The 14,649-nt window shown below is 45.1% G+C and overlaps 1 protein-coding gene across 3 annotated transcripts in view; it reads right to left on the bottom strand.

Moving 5' to 3' along the window:
• The window catches only part of GLI2 (GLI family zinc finger 2), a 195,559-nt gene that overhangs the window by 140,143 nt on the left and 40,767 nt on the right, over positions 1-14,649 (bottom strand). For all 3 annotated transcript variants that reach the window (XM_074595091.1, XM_074595090.1, XM_074595092.1), the window contains exon 2: positions 3,943-4,105. In XM_074595091.1, coding sequence (XP_074451192.1) covers positions 3,943-4,075 — 133 coding nt within the window. In that variant the 5' untranslated portion in view covers positions 4,076-4,105. The remainder of the gene's footprint in view (positions 1-3,942; positions 4,106-14,649) is intronic.

Here is a 14,649-nt window from a genome sequence, read left to right as displayed (position 1 = left end):
AATAGTGCATGCCTGCTGCAGCCGTGTTAAACATGACTAAAATGATAAACCCCAGAATATACTAATAGTAAACTATGCTCTGACATCAAAGTAATGAGGCTGTATTTTTACCCAGCTTTAGAAATGCTAAAATTAGTCTTGACAGAACCAGACATCAGAAAAATGTTTCAAACATAAACACCATCAATTTGGGAACTTGGTGTTTGTGTCATGTTGGGGTGGGGTGGAGAGGGAAAGGTGCATTCTGGGCCTTGTTAAAGTCAGGCAGTTAGCATTTAGGAGAATTTGTATTTAATTTTTATTACAAGATGAGAAACCCATCTTCCTAAATATCTCTGCTCATTTAAAATTCTCCTCCAGCCGCGTGCCTGGGCTTCCTCGTGCGTGCTGATACGGAGGGTATCGCAGTGCTAGCCTGGAGGACCCAACCCAGTCTCACTCACGTGGTGCTCTGCTCCAAAGCCTCTTACCCTACGCATCAATATGCACTTTTGCACTCAACAAAAGGGTTTTCTGAACATGAAGTGTTACGAGTTGCCCTTCCAGAAGTGTAGGCATCAAAAGTGAAAGGCTCTTCTGCAGATCTAGATGTCTATAGGTCTTACCCACTGTCATTAAAACCAGCTTCCATCTCCGTCACACACACACGCGCGCGCGCACCTATTGAAACGGAAGAGAGGAGCTTTGACTCCTTGGCTGGCATGATTTATGGAAAAAGAGAAAATTAGGAGACTTCCCTGATGTCATTTCTGTGAGACCAATTTCTGAATATCTGATCAATGAGTTACTATACAAAAAAAAGTCACAGAAGATCTCTAAAGTGGCAGCCTCAGTAGACTAAAAATATGAGACACAGATTGTTGGTATGAAAGGACTCTTCTCCACTGACAGCGTCAACAATACCGAGCTCTTTTCCTACAGCCATAACTTAGTTTGTTCGAGGCTGCAAACATTTGTGACAAATATCCAAAGCAAGAGAAGTACAAATGGATGCTACACATATTATTACCTTATAATAATAATATGGTCTAAATAATAATATAATAAAATAGCTGTTCTTCAATTATTTGACTAATATTCAGTTTATTGCTTCAATTACCTTAATTATAAATAAAACCGTATGAATCTATTCATTCCTACAAGGGAAGACGAAAACCTTATGATCTGAGAAACATGCTATGTTGGCACTCCATCTGTGTGACTCCATAGAATAAAGGAGAAAAAATGTGTTGCAAATTACGTTCGTTTGGCTCCGGAGAGCAGCTTGGTGATCTGCAGCACTAGCTGCGCCTTGCTGCCACTTTCTCACATGCTAGTACAAAGAGTAAAACCTCTACAATAAATAAAATCAAGAGTTTGTCTTGGATGAGAACAAAGACTTGTTTGCATGGCCCCAAAGCAGGGTGGGGAGCTCCGAGACCCTCCCTTTAATGCTGTTCCCCTCCTCAAGCTGAACATTGTAATTAATCTCCACTCCTCGTTTCCTTTCTTCTCTAAGAATATGAGCATAAATACGTATATTTCTGGCCTGCTATGAGTAATTACACTACTTTAGTGAAGCAAATACGTTATATTAGCATGAACACAACGTAAATACAGTCTCATCGCTACCCAGCCTTTTTGTTATCATCTGCTAAATCACACCTTGCAATTAACTGATGTTATAAGACAACTTTGTATTAATTTTTCTACTCATAAGCACACACATCGCACTGCTCCCTTTCAGGAGCACGTATTATGTCTAGCCAGAATTCAAAGGAAAGCCCTCCAAACCCCAAGAGCACGTGCATCACCTGCAGAGTCCCGGGGCCAGCGTCCGATCGCACCCTGCTTCACTCCTAGCCTTTTTAGGTCATTTATGAGCACTTCTCTTCACAGCATGACATAGATTTTGCTCTTTACATCTCATTACAGAACGCTTTCATCATGATTCTCCTGACATCTTCAAACAATCCTCCACTTACTTCTCCACTTCCTCTTAATAAAAGGAGAAATATTGAGCCCGTAAATCATTCTTTCCAAAAGCAAGAGCACACTGCCAACGGGACATATAATCCTGGACACTTAAAAAACAATCATGTCTCCAATGATGCCAAATGGGCCAATGGACACTCCACCTTGGGGGCATCCTCATTTCCATTGCATCTCTGGAAACGCGGTGACTGCTTCCTCGGTGGAAGCACTCCCAAGGCAAGTGCCAAGTGGGGAGAAGGTGTTTATTCGCAACAGCACATTTGTGGGTTTTGAATTTTAGCACATGCTTGGAATTTGTTGGCACCAATCAGCCCTTTGGACCTGCCAGCCACTGAGATGTTGCCTCGAGTAGGCTGCCTCCATGGTTCGTACAGCTTGTGCTTCTTCAATAGGGATCAAAATCTGCTGGGGGGTGGTAGGCTTCTGCATGTTGCTGTTTCTGTCGCCCGGTGAGCCTTCCTTTCTGCCGCTTTGCATAGTGCTCACCAGGAAGGTGAGCAGCAGGAAGTTGTGTTTCTCTCCAAACAACTCTGTGTAAAAGATTTTCTAGTTCTTTTTAAGAAAAATTTTCCTTTGGCTAACAAAGTTTATCAAGTACGTGAACTAATCCGACAGGTTACATTCTAAGAGCTGCTACCTTATTCTGTACATCTGAATCTTCCCAGGTCAACGTGGAAACAAAAACCAGGTTACCAGTGTGTTGAAAAGGAAGGATAGATAAAGCAGATTTAAGCAATTTGGGCTGGGAACTATCTTCAAAACTCAGCCAACAGAAAACACAAACTCTCCAGCCGAGCTGCGTAAGAAACAGAGGAGCCCGCAGTGGAGTCGTGCTGGTCTCCGGGGGTGATGAGAAACCGCCCCGCAGTGAAGGAAGGGGAGGGGAAGGGTTCATTTTGAGGTAGACTCTGGCTAGCAATAAGGTATATTTTAAAGAGGAAAAAAAAGCCGTCTGCAAAGTTTACACAGCTGGGATGTCTCTTGTCGCATCCGAGCTGGTGCGGCCCCTTCTAAGTTTGTCTCCTTACGCTCTGTCCAGACAGGACGCCCAGTCCCGGTCCCCAGCAAGGGCAGCGTGGTGCCTCCCTGGCGGGCACAGCCTTGCCCCACAGCTGGACCCACCATGAAGAGCCCTGGCACCAATTTGGAGATCCACCAGCACATGTGTGCCAGTGAGGAATGTGTTTTCTGGGGCTGTATTTTGCCTGCCGTAGCGGGTGAGAGGAGGCAGGATCAACATGCCTGCATGTCCCCCCGCACGCTGCTGTTACACCCGCCAAAAACTACCCCACATTCGTGGGTGTCCACGAGAGCTTCCCAATTGACTTCCACACCAGCAGGACAAAAATCTTGCCAAAAACAGTGACAGAAAAAGAAATCAGGACCTGAGCTATTTCTGCCATGAATGGAAACGGCGCAAACGAGGGGGTTTCTTTGTGAACCTTCTTGCACTGGGACTGGACAATCCCAAATTCCTCCCTAACCATGAAATCCCATCAGCAATGGCTGAAGATGGCGCAGTCTGTTTAGCTCATTAGCAGGATGACAGCCAGCATGAAACATCCCTCCCTGACCATGATAACAGGGAGCTCCCCCAGCTCCAGCCAGCCACCCTTTACCCCCTCCATGGAGGAGCAGGAGGCACCGTGCTGCCGACACCACACAGCGCCAGTCGGACGGTGGCAAGCAGTGACAGGATGCATCAACTCTCCAATGGCCACCTCTCACCACCCTTCCTCTCCCTTGCCCCAAGACCAGTTCTCTAAGAGCGCCGGTGACTTGCCACGGTGCAGTGACGTTTGGACGCCATGCGGTGACACGCTTCCCGCTCCTGTGACCTCCGATGGCCGAGAACCCCAATAAACTCAGCGTGTTCACAGGAGGACAGATGCCACCGTACTTATTAAATTCTTACAGTCTAATGAAAAACACCCCTGCTGCTTTCAAAGTGTGGAAAACATAAAGTACCTCCTTGTGGCACTGCTGCTCCTGCAGCTGCTAAAGGAGTGGGTTTCTTCCCCGTCTCCGTAAAGCCATTCCCCTCCAGAACTGCACCTTTCCCTTCTTTTTTCCCAGCAGCAGTTGAAGCAGAAGTTTCCATCTTAGACGTGCATCTTCCAGCTCAGCAACCCTACAGGACACAAAACAAAACCAGATTCTGGTCACCACTCACAAAACAGGCAAATTCAGCTCCATAAGGAAGCAGCCGATGGTTCGGCAGAGCTCAAAGGCAAATGGGGAGCAGCGAAGATTTCCTGGCTTTCTAAATCTAGCGGCGCAGCCAGTGCAGGCAAAAAGGGCACAGCCCTGCAAAGGGATGGGCATTCCCACATCCCGCTGGCTGCAGGTAATTGAAGACCTAAAAGGATCAGAACCAAAATAAATTTTTTCCCCACTTAAACTTGGGCTGTATAATAAAAGGGTGTAAAGGGCTTTCCAGGATTAAAGGACAGGTGAGACACAAAAATTTAGCATGGGTAAAACCAATTTGTCCATCTTATACGTGACCTGGCCCATCATCACAAAAAACTGAGTCAGCTAAAAACTTTCAATAAAAATACAGATAAAAATACATTTAAGGTGAGGTGGGTTTTATTCTCCATCCAGTTGGTGCTTATTCTGTGTGATGGTTCTGAACCAGTGCCCTGACCAGAACATTTCAACAGTGATTACAAGATAAGCCATATCTGGGTCTGCCAAAGCCCATCCAGCTCCCACTGGTAAGGACTGACGTCCACCAATTCCTGACTCTCCCAAGCAAGTTCTTCCGTCCTGATCAGTCGCATCTGAAAATCAGCTACAGCTTTAACCCCCATTACAAATGTTGAATTAAGTGCCAGTGAAAGCTCCACAAAACAAGAAGATACCAAAGCACAAACCACCTCTTTGGTTTTGTTTTGTTTTTGTTTTTTTTTTTTTAGTTAGGTTCATGAAAAATAACAGCTCCTGAACTTTTTTTTAAGTTTGATCATTTGTTCTGCATGATTCAAATGTATCTCATCTCCCAAAAGCCATCAAATGTGTATCCCAAATGTAACGTAACGATAGGGTTTCTCTTAAATGAGGAGGCATGCTTCCTTTCTGACTGCGAATAGTTTTGTTCGCCCCGTTTTAACTTGTTTTATTTCAAATGTCTCCACGTGACTCCTGTTTTCGCAGAACCCACACAGTTACCTGGCACTACCGGCCTCAGGCTGGTCTTGGGAAAACCCACGGCTAATTCCTCCTTTCCTTTCTAATTTTAATGCAGATCTGCAATTTTTCACATGCAAATTTTCAGATGCAAATTTTTTCAGCTCCTGAGATACTCTGGAGCACACTGGCTGTTTACCTTAATGGAATCAGCCAAAAAATGTCTGGGAAACCAGAAAACTGGTTTTTGTGCACGGGTAGTTTTACTGCCACTGTGCCAGCTCAAACTTCCCTCCCTTCACTTTGAAGGATCAACCGACTCCTGAACATCTTGGATTAAAAAATTAACACTCCTAAAAACTTTAAAGCACATAAAGATTTCAGGAACTCCCATGTGCGATCCGTAACTTTTACCCTTTAGTCACATGTGACTCTGGCATAAGCACTTCATTTTGTGGTTGGGTTTGGTTTTTTTCCCCCCCTCTCGCAATTTTGCTAGGTTTCAAACTGGTTTTGTGCTGTAACTTCAGGACAGACAAGCAGGAAAGTGAAGCCCCTCTTTCCCCACTATGTGATGAGCTCCACAGCTCAGCACAGAGCCCCATGCTCCCAGACTCCGTCGCACCCGCCATTGGAGACGCTCCATGTTGCACCACCGTTCGAGACAGGCTGTCCCAAACCCCTTCCTCCTCCACTCAATGGCTACCTTAAAACTTTCCTACAAACACAAAGCCACTCTTGCTGGCACCTCAGAGGGACCTGGTGTGTGGTGGATGCGGTTCTCCAGCATTGCCGCCACCACCTGGGCTTCAGAAGGTTGGTGACCCACCGAGCGGCTGTGTGCTGCAGCCCCAGCAGCTTATTTTGGGAGCCTTCAGGCACAGCTCGCGTTAATGGGACCACTAAGTGATGGATCTGCGGTCACAATTTGCAGCTGTAAACAGCCAAGCTTGCATTGGAAATGACAGGACCCACAATTACAGGCTTTACAGATGACACAAGGCTCCAGTGAATACCGAGGTGGCCCCCCGAGGTCCTGCCCCGGCATGTGCTGGGCTTGATGGCAAACATGGGACAGGTTCCTGAGGGCCAGGACTTTACAGCGGTTTAATCCAGAAATCAGGTTGGGTTACAGACCACGTATGAAATAAATACACTCAAACTGGAGGAGTATTTGACCTAGGTCTGACAGCCTGGGCTTCCGTTCGTTAAGCAAATAAACTTCAGAGGCTATATTACTAGCCCCCCACCTGTTTCTTCTTAGTCCTTCCTTTCAAGGCTTTGCACTTTTGTTTGAAACCAGACGCTCACCCTCACACACCCCCCCAGCCTCCCCCCTCCCCGGTACCCTGACCCTGGGGCAGCCCCATGGTGCTAGAGCTTCCTCGGGGGGCTCGGAGCATGGCAGCCAGGGAGGGGAAGGAAGAAACTAGTCACAGGAATCCTTCTCCTATGAAACGTGCAGGTTAGAGCCTTGCTTTTTTTTCCAGAGAGGTTCCTGAAGTGAGATCTCTAAATCCCTGCCACAGACGCCCCAGTAGGGACCCAGTTTTTCCAAATGTGTCACTTATCCAACTGGAATTCAAGAAGAGACCAGGCTCATATTTGAAAATCTGGCCTTTGTAGCTGTATGACCTCTTTTCAGATGAATTATGAATTTAAAAAAAAAAAAAAAATCAAGTGCTTCTAATAAACGGTTGCATTAAACAGGTAAATCCTTTTCAAATGCTGGATTAGAAGAAAAAAAGAATGCAACTGCTCTAATCTTACAGGATTTAGGGTAATAAGTCTATAATTAATTTTCCTTTGTAAAGGTGCTTGGGGCAGAGCAGGCTGGATGCGAGGCTCCAAGCTTTTCCCCAAGTCAGCAGCGACCAAAAGTCCTGCTCCTTCCACAGCCACCCACAACCAGAGCTGGCCAGCCCAGCCCAGGAGGACACGAGCATCCTCCCCGGCTGGATCCTGCCCTGCTCAGCACCTCTACCCACAGACGGGGACAGAGACCAGGGAGAGAAGGAGCACCAACACGGATTTCATATCCCACCTCCTGAGGTTTGGTGGATGATGGCTGAGCATCAGCGACCAGCAGACTCCCTTCGCTGTGCTTTGGTGGAGTGTGTGACCAGGACACAGCGCTGGAGATTTAGGTTCCCATCTTGGCTCTGCTACAGTCTCCTCTGTGTCTCTGGGCAAAAAGCTTAACCTCTCTCGCAGCCAGTTTCCACAGCCGTAAAATAGGAAACAGTAAATAGGAAACAGTACTTTGCCCTATTTGCAAAGTGCTTTGAGATCCTCGGAGGCACAAGGCTATGGATGTATTTTTATTACCAGTATAAGAAGATATATTGATGGAGGCAGTCAATCCACACCATCCAGGAGCACAACATTCATTTTTTTGAAGCAATACATAGTTTGCTTTCTGTTCAATGCTAAACTTTTTCTGCCGCTCTGTGCCACACAGAATTTATAAATTCAATGACAGATTAATCTTAGCAGCGAGCCATTTGGCATGAAAAAGGGTTTCACAGGGAGCCTGCTTTTTCCTGTAAAGAGCATGCATTTAGGAGTGACTATACAGAGAAAGACCCTGTGCACTTATTCAAGCACAAGGCTCTGCCCTCCGTCATTACTCAGAATTAGAAACCCAGAATGGATTACCCAGATTGTTCCTAAGGTTTGTAGCTTTCTCTGCAGGAGGAGGGTTGGGTAATTGATTTTGACACTAATACCAGCACTATTCATATGCCCCGTAATATAATTCTGCAGCGATGCTAAAAAAGCAGCCATCTGAGATCTGAACAAGGAAAGTGCTATATGATTTGCCCTAGACAACCCTAGCTATTTTAACAGCTGCGTTGTATATTAAAAGGGAGAAATCCCAACAGAATTAAAAACAACAAAGTCACATTTGCCTTTGAGGGAAAACAAGAAGCCGTAAACTTTCCTAATAAAACAATCCCTCCCGCTAAGTGCTTGAGGAATGGTCGAAAGTGCTGTCCCAAAATGCCTGTCTCTTTTGGAGGGGCTGCCAGCAAACTTGGGAATAAACTGATCCTCATCAGCTGTACTCCCCCCCACACCCTTTTTCTTGAAAAGGCATTTTTTCCTTCTTCGGGAATTTTTCTTTCATCAGGAAACCCCCTAACTCCTACCCCAGATAGAGCAGAAAACACAGGTTTCTGCCCCCCCCCCCCCCCCAAGCTTTTCTGTGAAACACGAATCACCGATTTTGGCCGCGTCTCCTCAAAGACTAAGTACCACCGTGGGAGTGAGCCGCTCTGGCACAGGGCGGGCACCACCAGTAATGCTGTGACACAGGTCTAATCCTCCGGAAGCCACCACAGCCGCTGAATGACACCTTCATGCCTGGGAGCCCCACAGGGAGGCAGGAAGGGGTTTCCAAAGGAGGCTTCCAGCAGCCATCCTGCTTTTTTGAATATTCTGGGCTTTCTCAGACTGATGTCTATCCTCTCCTTCATTTTAAGTTTATCTCTACCTGACCTCCTCACGCACAGCCCCAGCAGTGCCAGCGATGTGCCATCACCCCCGAGGGGACACAATGGAGGTGACACCAGCACCACCTCCACCCCAGCATGGCCAGGACGAAGCCCCACTGCTGGCGGCTCCTGGCGTGACCGAGGGGAGCTGGGATAACCAAGGGGAGCCTTGGCACAGCTCTCGCCAGGTTTGTCCTCACGCACCCACAGGGAGATACTTTATCCATTCTGCCACATTGCCTCCCACGTAGAGGCGATACCACGTTTGATAACTAAAACAGCATGCCAGGAAAAGCTAAGATAAACAAAGAGATACTCCCACCATCTCTTCTTTTGCAGTGGACTGTGTCATACAGCTCAAGCCTTCTGAATACACGCTCTGCTTATGAAATTCCGTGTGAGCCAACTGTTTTGAACATTGGCTTAATACAGTGGCTGCTCTGAACCTTTTCAGTCTCCCAGGGTTTGAGCCGAATTATGTTCTCAGTTACACGGAAGTAGCAGCAGTTAACTCGGTGAAGTCATAGGCTCTATACCACAGCAAAACTTGACCCTTCTATTTTCTTTTATATCAGCAACAGTTTCAAATTACTAAAGTTTTTTCTGCACACATACTGCTACTAAATGTTGGGACTATCCAAACATACTGGCTGTCGCTGAGGGATCTACAAGTGTTTACAGAATATCAATCTCAAGTAAAAGGAGCATAAATATTAATTCAGAACTAGTCACATTTGGGGTCTTCCTGACACAAGGCTCCCTATCATGACATTTCTCAGGAATGATCTGCTTGGGCCAGTCCTACAGAGTTCATTACGCATGGAAATTACTGTTGGACGTTGGGGCGTGCACATGTAGAGCAGTAGCTGTCTGTCTGGAGGCCTCTGCTGCCCCTTCCAAGCTTGAGAAGCTTCTGTGGTGAGTCCATACCAGCCTCTGGGAGATGTTATGGGGAAGGAGGAAAGTAAGCGGAGACAACTACATGCTGACAGAAACAATGTTAGGAGGGCACAGAGCTGCTCAGAGCTTCTTCCATTTTTCTACCTCCTTCACCAACTCCTGCTTAGAGAAGAGCAATACTGGGCTGCGGAAGGCAGGGTGGAGGGAGTTGTGCTGGCTTTCAGCAAAGAGGATAGGAAGACACCCAAGTTCTGCCCACCCACCCCCAAATGGAAGGCTAAAATTGCTAAGAAAACTGGGCATTCACATAAGGCTTCACCAAAGAGTTCCAGCCTGTGGCAAAAGTTGCATCACTCAAAAAAATGAAGTGGGGGGGGAAAAAAAGAAAAAAAAAAAAAGAGACAAAAAAACCCAGGAGAGTTGGCAACACTGCAATAGTTATACAGGTTCTGGAATGTACAAAGGCTGAAATCAGAGACTTAGCATCTCTTTTGAACTTCAAAAACAACAAGTCTCTTCAAATCACTCTGTTAATTGGCTTTAAATTAGAGTTCTAAGTTTAATGAACAAGTCTTTCGCATACAGCATGAAACGGATACGCTTCTAGATTAACTTCCTGATCAACACCATCTGCCATTTCCATATGTCAACGGCAAACCAAAAGCACAAGGAAGAAGCCACTCTTGCCTTATTGTGAGGGGTCAAAGTGCACCCAGGACTGCCTGGTGCTTGGTAGTGTTTCTCTGTAGTGGCATAACTTCAGAACATCACCAGAACAACCAGCTCCAGGAGAGCCAGGGATATTCCAGGCACCAATGGGCACAATTCCACCTGGAGAGGTAAAGAAAGGAGGCAAAGTATGGAAAAATGCATGACGTGAAGGAGGCATGAGACAAAGAGGGATGTTTGCAAGTATGATTGGTTGGATGTGGAAAGAGCAGGGGGTTTCTGAAGATGTAGAAGAGCCTGGAAGACAGAGAGGAAGCTGAAGTAATGGAAAAGAGGGATGAATTTACAGACTAGAAGTAGGTAAGAACTTACTGAAGAATATGGGTGAATGGAAGTACAGGCACAAGGGAGGCAATGACAAATCCTGTGGAGAGATAAAAGAGTAGCATGGGAAAGAGGAAGAAAGAGGCTGCAGACAGACCTGGTGCCATGGGAGACAGAGCTACATAGCCCTTCTGGGGAAGAGGAGGGCAGGGCACGACGTCTAGCATGGGCAAGGACGGAGCAGGGGAGCATGGCACAGAGGGAAGAGAGACAGAAAGCATTCCGGGAACTTGCAAGGAAGGAAAAATGGAGAGATAGAAGGGTCTCTGATGGAAGAAATATGCCCTGAAAACATCTCTGAGTGCTGTCCCTCCTTACACTGACCGCAGTGGCCTTCCACTTGCGTCAAACAAGGCCAGTGGAGTTAGTAGTGGTAATCAGAAATTATCACCATCTGGAAGGTCTTGAAGTATTCAGCTACCTGCTCCAGAACTAGCATTCATCAGCTGGATGCTCCTTGGAGACTTTCCAGCAGGGACCAGACACTAACGGGCCCTGGGCAGCAAGGGTGCAATGCCAGTGTCTGCACAGGGGCACCCAGCACCCTGGGACCCCTGGTCCTGGGTAGAGCTGACAGATGTGGCACAGGACCTACAGGAGACATGCATCCTTCAGGAATGTCAACCAGAGGCCAGGCTATCCTAGGACACTCTGTGGCATCAGATGACAACACTGAGGCCACTGAATTGAAACATAAAAGGTTTTTCCCTTTCTAAAGCCATTTACTTTCAGGGCTGTGGTTACTGGAAAGGAGATGATGTTGAATAAAGGAACTCACGTTTCACCAGTTCTTTGGGTTTAGTCTGCTGTTCATATTTTTCATGAACTCTAATGTCACTTTAATGCTGATGCTTCCTTACAAATAATACCAATTTATAAAATATCAGATAAATTTGAATTGTTTCCCCACTTCAAGTATATTTTCAAGTTGCCAACCTTAGAGCCTTGCACAGAAATTATCTTTCTGATGCTGGGTTATAAACAATTACAATACATCATCAAAACATACGAGCAGACATAAAAGCTCAAAGCCAGACACAGATTCGGCATTGGTCCATGCTGAGGCATGCAGGCTGGGGTACATGACTTTCCCTCCTTTCTCTCTCAGAAGTTATCTTTGTTTCTTACTTTGGAAGAACTGAGAAGATAGAGTGGGGGCTGGAGGGAAGAGCCCTTTGTGGTGGAACAGGAAAACAAAGTCATGCTTGTACATTTACAAAGCCAATCCTACATGTCTTATCATGAGAAAATTTTTACTATGCGAATTCCAACATGCGAAAAACCGTCGAAGAAGATAATCAAGACACTCCTGCATTCAGACTCTGTGTTAACATGCTGCAAAAATATGGGAGGATGCACCCAGGTAAACAAAAGTTGCTCAAAAGTGATGCGTCACCATCACAACTGGTCCATGAATCTTCACTTGTTTTTTCTTTGTTTGTTTGTTTGTTTTTTGTTGTAAGGGAGAGAGAACTTTGGCAAAAGAGTTGTCTAAGTTTGTTTTTTGATGTAAATCCAAAGAAGTTGGAGAATTCTTGGAGAATTTTCTGGGTTTTTTCCAAAAAAAAAAAAAAAAAGACAAATATTATCTATATGTGTGCACACATATCTAATGAAAAAGTATTGTTTTCATTTTAGGAAACCTTTTGCACACCAGGAAAAAAAATAAAAAAGAGAAAATGAAGAAACCAAAAAACCCCTTCATCAAGTCTTCATGCTCCAACAAGAGCAGAAACTGTTAATAACTAACGTGTCAGATAAAACATCTGTGGTGCTTGGCAGATATACCAGGGTGGGTAACAGCTAAACACAGACTGTATTAAGACCAGGGTGGAGGACCAGCAGCTAAACTGTTTACAACAAAATTAGACTGTAATTCCAAATCAGTAATAATTAACCTATTGACTTTTCCGCAGGTTTATGAGTAAAAGATACTGAGAAAGTAAGTTTTAAGTACAAGTGGAGCAGAAACTCTGATTCTGAACAGAGATGGTTATGCAGGTTCCACAGAGCGGGTGAGGTTCAACACAAGAGATTTGTCTAAGAGGAAAAGACCTGCCTTGAAATCAGATTTGAGGGAGCTTTTGAGAAGGTGCAAGTGAATGTTTTGTTGGCTGGTGGTGACTGAAGGAGAATCCTCTCAGGGTTTCACTTCCGTACTCCAGTAGTTTGGGCACTTTCAACTCCCATGAACGAAACCCCAAATACAAACCACATGCAGTGAAGTTTAATGGATTTGCTTTATGTAGGGCTGGGATGAGTAATATTGTCTTGTAGTGACTAGTCCATACAGATGACACTGAACAGACTCCAAAGCTTGGATAAGAAAACCCTCATTTGTCTCAAGGAAGGAAAACCTTTATTTTCAGCAACGAAAGACGAAGGACTGCAGCCTCGCAAAAATCCCTATAGCAACTGGGTTCTTTGAGAAGATTGTTTCATTACAAAATTTTGGATTATTTTTAAACATTCCAGTTCACTTCATCAGCCTATTGAATCCTCCCTCCAGAGGCACACGTGTAAGTATGTAGAAAAGAGAAGCCTGGGAAGGAACAAGAATGTAATTAAAAACAAAAAAGCAACACTTCAATTGGCTCATTTTCCTCTGCTGAACACACACACACCACACAAGCTGCTATTCCACACTGGGTAGAAACACATATTGTCTTTATAAGACTACAGTTGCCAGCTGAAGGCAGGATGCAGACCACATAAAATGGTTGGCAATTCATAAACCGGAGAATGGAGAAAAATTCATCCAGATGGGAATGGGAGAAGAGTTTCTGATGGGATCGTAGAGTATTTGGGGTTGGAAGGGACCTATGGCGGTCATTGAGTCCAGCCTCATGCTCACAAGTAACAGAACACTTGCAAACCCCAAACCTGTTGAAGTATCTGACAGATGATGTAGTAGGAGAGGAGAGAGCTACGTGGGACATACCCATGAACCACAACGCAGCCTAGTCTGCAAGGACACAAGCACACCGGTGAAGAAAGATTCGAGAATGACCAAGAGTCCTTGCAAGAAACTTTATATCAGGGAGAAGGAAATTAATACTCTGAACAGTGCTCATTTCTGCGCTCTGCAACTCAAGGTACAGAGCTACATAAGATTCCAAAAATTAACGGTTAAGTAAGTGGTGAAAGGCAGAGCCCCTCAGCTTCCAGCAGTGCAGGTCCATCTTCTGCAGAGAAAAAAGTCTGTACAACGTGGCTAGCTGTCATTTCAGTGGAAGGGAATAAGTCTTTCAGGAGACAGGCTAAAGTATTCAGGAGGGTATTAAGCTAATGACAAAAGACAAGGGTGAAAATGAGCACTCATTTAGCCAGAAATCAAGATGTCAAGATTAAAATTAATCAAGGTACCAAGGGACTCAAACAGAAGAGATTCCTTAATTGTGTAGACTCTAACGCTGCGAACCTGAGTAATAAACAAGAAGTGGAATAGCTCATTTAATACACAAATTAGTCCTGACCAGTATTAGTGAATCTGGTGGAAACATTCATATGATTGGAGAGCTACAATCGCTTTGCGTATCAGTGACTGGAAACAAATACAGAGTCATGAAGTTTGTCAGTGACAAATGGCTGCAGACACAGTAAATAAAGGTGATTGCTTTGTACCAGCGACCTGCTCTCTATCCTTAGACGGGCTAGATACACAGATTATATATTTTAAAGCAACCACATACAAGGCCACACATCTGGAAAACAATTTATTAAAATGAAGGCTGCGTTTTGAGAAACACTGGCTGGAGATGACTTGAAGTTTATGGTGGGCAAACAGTGGCTGACAAGCTCTGTGGAGGTTGCCGGTATCCCAACAAGTAAAGCAAAATGTGTTTGCCTATGCAGAATTTGAGAGGTTATAATGCCTCTCTGTCTAACCCTGAATTGACTGTTAATGGAACACTAACACCCAGCTCTGGTGTCCACAACTCAAGCAGAAAGATGAAAATTGCGAAGTCCCCACTGCTATCCATAAGAAAAATGAAAGACCTCAGAAGAGAGGCGCTTGCAGAATGACCTGATCAGTAATATTAAAATATATAGAATCAACAAACATTTGGTAACAGATGGGTTTTTGACCCAG

Source organism: Larus michahellis, chromosome 7 (genome assembly GCF_964199755.1).
Source record: "Larus michahellis chromosome 7, bLarMic1.1, whole genome shotgun sequence".
Classification (NCBI taxonomy): Eukaryota; Metazoa; Chordata; class Aves; order Charadriiformes; family Laridae; genus Larus; species Larus michahellis.
Note: the sequence above shows the minus strand (reverse complement) of the source record. Positions and strands in the feature narration are given on the sequence as shown.